General features: G+C 44.0%; 1 protein-coding gene across 2 annotated transcripts in view; it reads right to left on the minus strand.

Annotated features, from left to right (window-relative positions):
- Ccdc64 (coiled-coil domain containing 64) overlaps window positions 1-12,269 on the minus strand; it is a 77,431-nt gene that overhangs the window by 20,394 nt on the left and 44,768 nt on the right. For both annotated transcript variants that reach the window (XM_013014514.1, XM_013014513.1), the window contains exon 3: window positions 2,065-2,181. In XM_013014514.1, coding sequence (XP_012869968.1) covers window positions 2,065-2,181 — 117 coding nt within the window. The remainder of the gene's footprint in view (window positions 1-2,064; window positions 2,182-12,269) is intronic.

Genomic DNA, 12,269 nt, shown 5'->3' on the forward strand with positions numbered 1-12,269 from the left:
CATGCCATCTCCTATGGGAAGGTCTGGCTACTCAACTCAGTGCCAGAAAGGCAGTCAAGGAAAGAGATACCCAATTTTCTCTGGCCTGCAGGTTTGCAAGGAGCAAGCTAAGCCAGCACTCCTCATGGCCAAGGAGAGCGCCACCATCAGTGACTCCAAAAAGTCTTCCTAAGTGTTCTCAAGGGTGAACATTTGGGGTCTTGCAGGTCCCCGTGGCTCTTGCCATTTATTAGTTCCATATGGTATTGATTTTTTTATCCAGCTATGTGCTTGCAGATACTTTCCTTATTGTCAAGATGTTGCCCCAGCTCTGATCTAGCCTGGAGAACAAAGCCTTCACACTCTTCCAGAGCTAGATTCTGAAGACCAATCCAGGGAGACTTCGAAGTGTGTGTCTAACTCATCCTAGATCTTGAGATCCATCTTTCCCTCTGCCTCTTGTACTCTCTCCCCCCACCCCATCTCCCCTCTCTGTCTCTCTGTCCCTGAGTTCTGCTCACAGGGCACAGAGGTTCCCTGGCCACCAATCAATCAGATAGGATGCCATCCTGGGGAAAAGAGGTATGTGGCCTTTGTCCAGAGAGATCAGGTGTCTGTCCAAATAAAGAAGTACTGTCTCTCAAGTGTTCACCTGGGAGAGAGACCAAAAGGAGCAGGCCCCTTTTGTGAATGGGCCCACTATTGCCCACATTGAAGCAGAGTCACCTACATGAAGGGACCTCTCACTCTGGTTCATTTTCATTTAAATACCCTCCTCCCTTTAAATCCTCCTTCCCAGGGATCACCTTGTTTCCTGAGTTTCACTCAGTGAAGTAATGAGGTAACATGACTCTGATTCACAACCAACCCTTAAAAATACCTGAGTCCTGAGTTACATGAAGTAATTTATCTGAAATGAACAATTTCACAACTTGGCCTCTGAAAGTAACAGTTTCTGGGTCTCACATTAATTAGGCTGTCAATTCCCTCACCCCGCCTTCCATACCCCTAACCTTGTGGCAAAACCTGGCAATAAACATTCCTGAGATAACCTTGTTGGTGAAGATCTAGAGGAAGTGGACGATGGAAAAGAGGAAGAGGAAGACAGGCATCTCCAGTCAGACTCTGGTAGGGGCAGTCGAATGGCAAGTCATGCACACAAATGTCACAGACGGGCATGCCAAACCCCATGGGAACAAACTACTTACTTCAAGAACCTGCTGCTCAATACCAGTAGGAATTCCAAGGGAAAGGAGGAAGGAAGAAAATGGGAGGCAGAAGAGAAGAGAAGACATTGACAGACTTTAGGAAAAACATCCTCAGGTCATTTACAAAGCAGGGGAGCAGCCGTGGGGTTCTCTGGCCTGATCGCAACGGGTGATTCCTTAGCCACAGTGGGAAATGGATCCTTCCATCAAGGTCTCCCACCCTGTCTCTCAAAGCCTGGCCTGGCCTACGGGGACAAGGAGCCCTTGGGAGTGGATTTGGTAGAAGCCTCCTGTTTGAGCCTGGCAATATAACCTTTGCCTTCTCCTCACCTTCCACAAATAGGTGCTCAGAGTATCAGCATCATCACTCAACTGCTACTTTCTTCTCCCCCTGGTTTTCACATGCTTTCAATAACATATCTGTGTCCCAGGTACTGTACCAAGCGCTCTCCATGTATTAACCCACCCCAAAACTTCCATTGCTCTCATTTGACAGCTAAGAGTAAGAGCTGTGAAAGTGAACTCAGCCTAAGAGGTACAAAGAACAGGAAGATGCCCTTCCCAGATCTTATGTGGACTGGAAAGTATCTTCTCTGCAGGGGCTGACAGTCAGAAAATGTAGGCCATCCTTGATTTCCACATCCTGCACAGTCACTCTGAGCATCCTTATTCTTCCAGACAACAGGCTACCCGGGTGCAAGGATCAAGTGTTCCTCATTTAGTTTTTCACAGATGCATTTCTCTTCTGAGGTTTTAATCTCTTTTGTACAGAACAGGGATTTGTGTCCCACCTCAGAGGACTCCTTATCCAAAGGCCCAATGTCACAGTCCAAGCACAGCTCTTCCGCCCCCAAGCACAGCTGCACAGGAATCTCACCTCAGCCTGAAGGCTCTCCAGACGGATGATGTGCTGGTTCGTTGATGAGTTTTTCTCGCGGAAGTCTTCTCTGAGGGCATGGACCTGCATGGAGAGCTGTCTCTCGACTTCAGAGGCCTGAAACAAAGGAGACCTTTGGAGTTAATCCCGGGGCTGTGCAAACGGAAGTCAGTTAGATTTCTGTCTTTCATTTCTCAAGCATCCCTTTGCATTTCTAGCCCTTAAGAGTTCAAGGTGAGATGTAGTTTCCCATATCCCCATCTTTATGATAAACGCTCTGCATAGGTCTGAGGTCTCTTTACTGACAGGCCTAAGAACATGTTACCAGTATTACTCTGCACATAGCAGAAGCACAGCATTAGCTACTAAACTGAGATGAATACATAAGATGGGTCTACTTCCTGCCTTAGGGGTTCCTTTATTTCTCCTATCAACTTCCTGGGCAGAGGTCAGACAAATCATTTCTGTCTGTATTTCTCACTTCCACTCAGCATGGACACTATTTGAAATTCCCTGTTATGACCGATAAGATTTTGACCATTTGTCCCGCAAGGACACTTTTGCAAGGTAGAGTTCTCTACAAGTGCTAACTGAGGTGCTTCTTTCCTCCCCACCTGTTTGTTCTCTGAGGCAGGAGGGCCTTTAAAAGAAGGCCTACCTGGTAACCTGATCACCAACCTCTTCCTGAGGGCCCCACAGCTTGTTTTTGATTTCCCAAAAGCTTAAAAACAAGGTAGCTAGTCCCTCTTGCCGAATATCATGTCATCATATTTACTGAAGGCTAGTGTGGTATCTCACACCTATAGCAAAAGCTATTTAAAGCAGAGACAGAATGAATACAGTTCAAAACTAGGCTGGGAAAAAAGTTAGCAAGATCCTTTTTTTTTGGGGGGGGGGGTCCAGTTGTAGGGCCTGAACTCTGGGCCTGGGCGCTGTCCCTCAGCTCTTCAGCTCAAGGCTAGCGCTCTACCACTTGAGTCATAGCGCCACTTCCAGCTCTTTTTCTTTTTGCTTATGTGGTGCTGGGGAACTGAACCCAGGCCTCATGCATGCCAGGCAAGCGCTCTACCACTGAGCCACCTTCCCAGCCTGCAAGATCCTTTCTTAACCAGCAAGTTGAGTTTGGTATACATGCCTGTGATCTCAGATCTGTGAGGGGCTCACAGATAAGAAGACACTGAATTAAGGCTCACCTAGGCAAAAAGTGAGATCCTAGCTAGAAGAAAACAAAAACAAATAAACAACACAAAAAAACAAAAAGAGCTGCAGGATATAGATCAAGTAATAGAGTGGCTACCTAGCAACTAGGAAGCCCTCAGTTTAAATCCTGGTACTAACCAATTTTTAAAAATTGAGTGTTTACCATGTGCCACGAACTGTGCTAGAACACTTCCAATATCTCAATCATCATCCCCAATTTACACTCAGGGACATGAAGGAGCTGCCCAAAATTCCAGTTAAGTAGCCAGGCACTGGTGGCTTATGCCTGTATCCTAACTACTCAGGAGGCTGAGATCTGAGGATCTTGATTCAAAACCAGTCTGGGCAGGAAAGTCTATGAGACTCTTATCTCCAATTAACCACCAGAAAACCAGAAGTAGAGCTGTGGCTTAAAGTGGTAGAGCACTAGCCTTGAGCAGAAATGCTCAGGGACAGCTCCTAGGCCCTGAGGTCAAGCCCACGACCTCCCCCCACCCAAAAAAAAAAAAAATCTCAGTAAGCAACAGCATCAGTAAATCATGGGCTTCTCAGATTGTGAATGCAATACTGCCAGCTTATACTTCAAAATAGCTTTTCCCATTTCCACTGCTCACTACTAAAATTATACTTTCCAAGAGTTCTTTCTTTTAAAGTATTTCACAATTTCATTTAAGCCTTCAATTTTTTTTTCTCTTTTACCAGTAGGTTTGAAGTCAAAGCCGTGCATTTTCTAGGCAGGCACTCTGCCACTTGAACCATGCTACCAATGCAGCCCAGCTGGTCTATGAAACACTCCAGGACATAGGCCTCCTCTCATAGTGACCTTCCTAGAAACAGGTTTGGTTCTTTTTACCAGAAGTTTGATTACAGAGTTCGAGCTCTTAACCGCTGAGCTAGCTCTCTTCCTTTCAATAGTGATTACTCAGATATACACAGAGAAACACAGCTTTCAAAGGTTTTTCACTTACATTTCTTTTTTTTGTTTGTTTTTTTTTGGGTCTAGTTGTGGGGCCTGACCTCTGGGCCTGGGCACTGTCCCTCAGCTCTTCAGCTCAAGGCTAGCACTCTACCACTTGAGCCACAGTGCCACTCCTGGCTTTTTTCTTTTTGCTTATGTGGTGCTGAGGAATCAAACCCAGGGCCTCAGGCATGCAACGCAAGTGCTCTACCACTGAGCCACCTTCCTAGCTCCTCTTTTTTTGTTGTTGTTGTTGGTCACTGGGCTTGAACTCTGGGTCTGGGTGCTGTCATTGAGCATTTCAGCTCAAGGCAAGAACTCTACCACTTGAGCCACAGCACTACTTCCGGTTTTCTGGTAGTTTATTGGAGATAAAGAGTCTCACAGACTTTCCTGCCCGGGCTGGCTTTGAATGGTGATCCTCAGATCTCAGCCTCCTAGGATTATAGGAGTGATTATAACTAGGATTATAGGCGTGAGCCACCTTGAATCTCCAGCAACCCTAAGAGGCAGCAATCGTGGCCTCATTTTGTAGACAGGAAGGTAGGTAGCACCATCCTGCTCTTCAGTTACCACATCACAGCTACCTCCCAGGCAGGGACTTAAGTCATCTGCCTATGACGGTGATGGAAGGGATGGACAATAAGTTACAAACCTATCATCTGCAAGGAGCTAATGCATCTTACTAAGTCAACCATCTTCTCTTTCAGAGATGAAATCTGGCTCAGATCTTTTGACTAGTAGAATGACTATTAGCTATTTCCGAACATAAATACTCATCTTTTAAGTGTGTATATAACTCTAATATTCCAAGTGCTTTCTGACCAAAAAGTCAAGTAATGTGAAGCTTCACAGTGAATTCTGAGCATCTTTGAAGTTCCCCAAGTAAAAGTGAGCCAGGGCACATCTAAGGATGGTATGGTAAGAAGAAAGTGAAGTGGTAAACGAATGAGTTAGGAGTTCCTGTGCTGCCCTAACCTCTTTAAGTCTCTCCAAAATTATAAACTGATTTATTCCTCCTTCACCTATTAGTACAAAAAGGGCAGTTCTGAAGGGGATCCTCAGTTCTCGATTGCTAAGGATACTTCAGGGCTGAGCTCAGTAACCGAAGTTTAGGAAAATAAAGGAAAAAAATACTACACTTTAGAAATTTAGGGCATTTAAATTTGTAGGAAATAAGATCCCAGAATCAATCGTCTTTTTTTTCTTTTTTAAATAAAACAAATGAAAAACAACAAAAAGCTGGCATATTATTTTTTTAACATATTTCCATGTCACTATGTAGCTTAATTTTTTCCCCCATTTATCCGGTATTTAGTTATACAATTATAACTTAGTCCCTTCCTGATGAGAGACTCATGTTTGCCAGAAAAACGATCTAATTCTGAGCCATACTTCCAGCCCTTTTTGCATTGTTTAAGATAGGGTCTTCCTTTTTGCCTAGACCTGCACCTAGACTATGATCTTTTTTTTTTCTTTTTTTTTTTTTTGGTTGGTCGTGGGGCTTGAACTCTGGGCTTGGGCACTGCCCCTCAGGTCTTCAGCTCAAGGCTAGCGCTCTACCACTTGAGCTATAGCACCACTTCTGGTTTTGTAGTGGTTTATTGGAGATAAGAGTCTCATGGACTTTCCTGCCCGGGCTGGCTTTGAACCATGATCCTCAGATCTCAGCCTCCTGAGCAGCTAGGATTACAAGCATGAGTCACCGGCGCCTGGCTAGACTACGATCATCTTTCTATTTTACTCTTTCTGTGTAGCTGAGATGTATGCTACCATGATCAGTTTCCACTGAGAGGGGGTAGAGGGGTTCACAGACTTTTTTGTCCAGGCAAGCCTAGAACCACAATCTTACATATATCAGCTTCCCAGGTAGCCAAGATTGTTAAGTGTGAGCCACCACATCTAACTTAGATTTTTTTTTGTACTAGTCGTGGGGCTTGAACTCAGGGCTCAGATGCTGTTCTCTGAGCTTCTTTTTGCTCTAGGAGTTACAACCCTCACTTCTGGCTTTTTGGTAGTTTACTAGAGAAAAGCGTCTCACAGATTTTCCTGTCCAGGATGGCTTTGAACTGCAATCAGATCTCAGATCTCAGCCTCCTGCGAAGCTAGTATTACAGGCATGAGTTACTGGTATCCATCTGAAAGTTTTAAATTATCTTCAAAAACTTAAACTCTAGCTTCCACTGCATATAGACTGAATGATAAAGAAAAGACATTTAAGAAAAAACTCTCAGCTGGGCACTGGTGGCTCATGCCTGTAATCTTACCTACTCTGGAGGCTGTGATCTGAGGATCACAGTTTGAAGCCAATCCAGGCAGAAAAGTCTATGAGACTCTTATTTCCAATTAACTACCAAAAAAAAAAAAAGAGCCAAAAGTAGAGCTATGACTTAAGTGGCAGAACACCAGTCGAGCACAAAAGCTTAGGGACAGAACTCAGGCCCTGAGCTCAAACTCCAGGTCCAGCCTCCCACTTCCTCTCCCCCACCACAAAAGTAACTCTGGTTCTATTATAGAAAGCTGAGAAAGTTGACAGTTATCATCTGAGTGATTTTTTTTTAAGTTTTAGCAAGGATTTTAGAATAACAGGATTAAAGTAGAGGAAAATGGAGGAAAGAAACATTCTCCGCTCTCTCTACAACAAATGGGTTCTTCTTGGGTTACTACTAATGTATTCTCAAGTTGATAAACCAACAGCATATTCCTTCTCGCTGATACCTAATTCAGTCAGAAAAGTACCTATCACAGGTACTTCCCTTCCCACTGAGTACAGCTGTTCCATAATTACTTTTTCCTCATTGACACAATTAGCAACATATGATTGTTTCTCTAAGCTGGAGTGATAGGTTTAAACTAGCCAAAGCAGACTGTTAACTATACATTTTCTTGCTAAATGGAAGAAAGGAAATTGAATTAATCATATCTGACTGAGCATCCACCTACTTGTAATTTGTCAAAATGAAAAAGATGAACCAGTTAACTTAGAAATTATAGGAGAGGTTTATTCATCTTGAATAGTATCTAATACTGCATAGTATTATTTTCGTACTATGCCAGAGTAACTGAGTTTTACTTCAGGAGAGAAATTTGTCTTCTGAAAATTCAAGATGGATGGAAGAGAAGGCTATTTTGCTAAGAGAAATAAGTCAGGCACAGAAAGACAAATACCACATGTTCTCAGTTACATTTGGAACCTACAACAGTTGGTCTCAAAAAAGTAGGAAGTAAATAGTGAAGGGTAAGAAGAGATGGAGAAGATGATTAATGGACACAGGAGTACAGTAAGGGCTTCTTATCCTTCCTTCCTTCCTTTCTTCCTTCCTTCCTTCGTTCCTTCTTTCCTTCCTCCCTTCCTTCCTTCCTCCCTTCCTTTTTCTTTCTTTCTTCAGTACTTGAGGGTTGAACTCAGAGCCTCATGCAAGCTGGACAAGCATTCTACCACTTGAGTCATAGCTCTAGCAAAGTATTTTCACTTTATTTTTGAGATCAGGTCTTCTGATCTCAAAAGTAAGGCTTGGGGGGCTGGGAAGGTGGCTCAGTGGTAGAGCGCTTGCCTTGCATACAGGAGGCCCTGGGTTCGATTCCTTAGTACCACATAAGCAAAAAGAAAAAAACCGGAAGTGGCGCTGTGGCTCAAGGGGTAGAGCACTAACCTTGAGCTGAAGAGCTGAGGGACAGCGCCCAGGCCCAGAGTTCAGGCCCCATGACCAGACCCAAAAAAAAAAAAAATGTAAGGCTTGGGCTTGCCTTGAACTTATAATCTTAATGCCTTAGGTAGCTGAATTACAGGCATACACCATTACCCTCAGCTAGAAGGAATAACTTTCAAAGTTCAATATCACAGTGACATAATTATGATTGACAACAGTTATGTTATTTTAGGAAAACTAGTGGAGAGGACTTTCAAGGTTCTTAGCTAAAGAAATGATGTACTTTTTTTTTTTTTTTTCGTGCTAGTCCTGGGGCCTGAACTTGGGGCCTGAACTCAGGGCCTAGGTACTGTCTGAGCTTTATTGTTTTGTTTTTTTTTTTTTTGGGTCCGGTCGTGGGGCCTGAACTCTGGGCCTGGGTGCTGTCCCTCAGCTCTTCAGCTCAAGGCTAGCACTCTACCACTTGAGTCACAGCACCACTTCCGGCTTTTTTCTTTTTTCTTATGTGGTGCTGAGGAATCGAACCCAGGGCCTTGAGCATACAAGGCAAGCGCTCTACCACTGAGCCACCTTCCCAGCCCCGCTGTCTGAGCTTTTTTGCTCAAGGCTAATGCTCTACCACTTGAGTCATAGCTCCACTTCCAACTTTCTGGTTAGTTAAGAGGCTCACAGGCTTTCCTGTGTAGGCTGTCTTTGAATCATGATCCTCAGATTTCAGCCTCCTAAGTAGCTAGGATTATAGGCATGAGCCACCAGTGCCCAGCTTGATGTACATTTAAGATGTCAGATACTGACTATATGCATTAGCTATCACACTGTACCCATATGCAATCATATTAACTAATAAAAATATGTTAGCTATTTTTGTAACATTTGAATATTCTATAGAGGTATTTATCTTTTGATAAAAAACATTTCTGAAGGAAGTGGCACTGTAGCTCAAATGGTAGAGCACTAGCCTTGAGCTGAAGAGCTGAGGGACAGGGCTCAGGCCCAGAGTTCAGACCCCAGACCGAACAAAAAAAAAAATTTCTGTCCAGGCATGGTATCTCATGACCTGGGATGACTTGCAATTCTAGTTACTTAGGAGGCAGCATTCAAGAGGCTTGTCATTTGAAAGTAGCTTGGGAGAAAAGTTAGCAAGATCCTCATCTCAACCAAGTCGGTATGGTGGTACTCAACATTAATATCAGCTAAGTGGGAGGCTATAGGCAGGAGGAGCATTCTCTGAGGCCAACCCTGGGGAAAAAATGTGGAGACCTTACCAAATAACCAAAGCAAGCTGGGCGCTGGTGGCTCATGCCTGTAATCCTAGCTACTCAGGAGGCTGAGACCTGAGAATCATGGTTCAAAGCCAGCCGTGCAGGAAAGTCCATGAGACTCTTATCTCCAATTAATCACCAGAAAACCACAAGTGGTGCTGTGGCTGAAGTGGTAAAGTGCTTGCCTTGAGCTGAAGAGCTCAGGGACAGCGCCCAGGCCCAGAGTTCAAGCCCAATGACTGACAAAAAAAAAAAGTAAAATCTTCAAATAGAATTCTGGCATTTCCTCAGAGGAAACTGAGCAACTTGAAACCTTGAACACTATCTGGTTTAAACCCCTGCCTTTCAAAGTGGTAACACCAAAGCAGGGTCAGTTAGGCCTACTGGAATATGCTGGAGTGAGTGGGGTCAGTAGACCCCTGCCAAGAACATAGTTAGATCCTCTGGCCTCCATTTCAGCCTCATTCCATTGCATCCCTCCTTATTGGTCAAAAATAAACAGTCAACACTCTTATCCTAGGACAAGGACAATATAATACCACTAATGACACTTGCTATGCATATGAGGGAAGCCTGATGAAGTTCAAGTCTTGTTTAGAGACCGCATGTGTAAAAAACATGCTGACATTTAGAAGGTGCACACCCACTCAATGGAAGCCATGTCTAATTTGGTGTTCTGACTTAATTTTAAAATTAGAGCTTAATAGCCATTTTGTTACAATCATCCTTTGAATCACTACTACTAACACAGTCCCTCAGCATCAAAGCCTTAATTGAAAAGAAAAGAAAAAAACACAAAACAGGACAAATGGTAATCTACTTTCCTTTCTGAAGGAGGACACTGATTCAATGTCAGATCCCTATTGCTAGTTAACAAAAGTATTTCATAAGTCAAAACCTTTAAATTATACTCTGAAGACATATTTACCAAGATAAGCACCAGTTTTCCTCATATATATTGTCTCTGCAAGCATTAGGCTCACACTTAAGTTTTTTCTTACTTTTTGTTTTTTGGTTTCAGTCCTAGGGCTTCAACTCAGAGCCTGGGGTCTGTGTCTGAGCTTCTTTTGCTCAAAGCTTAAGCTCTACTACTTCAGCCACAGCTTCACTTCTGGATTTTCTGGTAGTTTATTGGAGTTAAGAGTCTTATGGCCAGGCCACTAGTGGCTCACACCTGTAATCCTAGCTACTCAGGAAGCTGAGATCTAAGGAAAACGGTTCAAAGCCAGCCTGCATAGGAAAGTCCATGAAACTCTTGTCTCCAACAAACCACCAGAAAACCGGAAATGGCGCTGTGGCTCAAGTGAGAGAGTGCTAGCCTTGAGTTGAAGAGCTGAGGGACAGTGCCCAGGCCCAGAGTTAAAGCCCCATGACCAACAGAAACAAACAAAAAAGCCAGGCGCTGGTGGCTCATACCTGTAATCCTAGCAACTCAGGAGGCTGAGATCTGAGGATCAAGGTTCAAAGCCAGCCTAGGCAAGGAAAGTCCATGAGACTCTTATCTCCAATAAACCACTCAGAAAAATCAGAAGTGTTGCTGTGGCTCAAGTGGTAGAGTGTTTGCTTTGAGCTAAAGAGCTGAGGGATAACACCCTCATAACCAACAACAACAACAAGAGTCTCATGGACTTTCCTGCCCAGGCTGACTTTGGACCATGATCCTCAGATCTCAGCCTCCTGAGTGGCTAGGATTACAGGCATGAGCTACCAATTCCCAGCTATACTTAGGTTTTTTTTTCTTCCTTTTTCCCCTGGTTATGGGGCTAGAACTGTGGGCCTGGACATTGTCCCTTAGCTCTTCAGCTCAAGGCTAGCACTTTGCTACTTGAGCCACAGTGCCACTTCCAGTTTTCTGGTGGTTAATTGGAGATAAGAGTCTCATGGACTTTCCTGGCCCGGGTTGGCTTTGAACCGTGATCCTTAGATTTCAGCCTCCTGAGTAGGTAAGGATAGCCACTGGCACCTGACCTGACCTTTTTTTTTTTTTTTTAAATAACCAAAGCACACAATCCTCTGCATTAACTGATGGCTTGGTTCTTTTTTTTTTTTTTGGGCCCGGTAGGGGGGCCTGAACTCAGCTTGGACGCTGTCCCTCAGCTCTTCAGCTCAAGGCTAGCACTCTACCACTTGAGCCACAGCGCCACTTCCGGCTTTTTTCTTTTTGCTTATGTGGTGCTGAGGAATCAAACCCAGGGCCTCAAGCATGCAAGGCAAGCGCTCTACCACTGAGCCACCTTCCCAGCCCTGGCCTGGTTCTTTGCACTAATCCCCACATGGATGGGATGCTTTCTTACTTCGCTTTTATTTATGGGATGAGATGAATTAAGACATCATTCTTGTGGGAAAACTGTCTCCTGAACTTGAGCTCTAAAAAGATAATCTTTCTTCTCTACTATATTGTGTGACTTCAGGAAACTGCTAACTCTTTTTTACTTTCTTCACTTGGAAAATGAGGATAAAGTAATACCTATCTCATATATTTGTGCAAAAGAAGTTAGTATGTGGAAAACAGAACAGTGACTGGCACAGCAGGTATATCTGGTGCTGCTCTTGCTGTCTTCATCATTATAGTAAGCCACAGACAAGCCTAACTGATTAAATGCAATAAATTAAGGGTAGACCTTAAACACACACACACACACACACACACACACACACAATAAAGAGCTTAAGAAAATGTGGCAGGGCGATGGTTGTTTACGTCATGGTTCAAAGCCAGACCAGAAAGGAAAGTCCAAGAGATTCTTATCTTCAACTGACCACTGAAAAGCTGGATGTAGAGATGTGGCTAAGTGGTAGAGTGCCAGCATTGAGTAAAAAAGCTCAGAGACAGCACCTAGGCCCTGAGTCCAAGACCCAGGACTGGCACAAAAAGAAGAAGAGAAGAAAACAGGCATGAAGATCGATAAAGGATGGCAAGAATGATAGCTGGAACTAAAGCAGGGCTCAGGGAATTCACACTTCTTTCATCCATGATTAGTGGTACAGCCATTACAGAGCGACCCTGAAATGGCTAGGAGGAAAGGAGGAATGGGGTACTGCGTGGTCCCCAAGAACATGTTCAACCTTGGAACAGTCTTTCCTGTCCCTTCTGAGTGGAAAATACTGTGTTCTGAGAGCTTCCTGGAATGTGAA

This window comes from Dipodomys ordii, unplaced genomic scaffold (genome assembly GCF_000151885.1).
Source record: "Dipodomys ordii isolate 6190 unplaced genomic scaffold, Dord_2.0 Scaffold23, whole genome shotgun sequence".
In the NCBI taxonomy this organism is placed as follows: Eukaryota; Metazoa; Chordata; class Mammalia; order Rodentia; family Heteromyidae; genus Dipodomys; species Dipodomys ordii.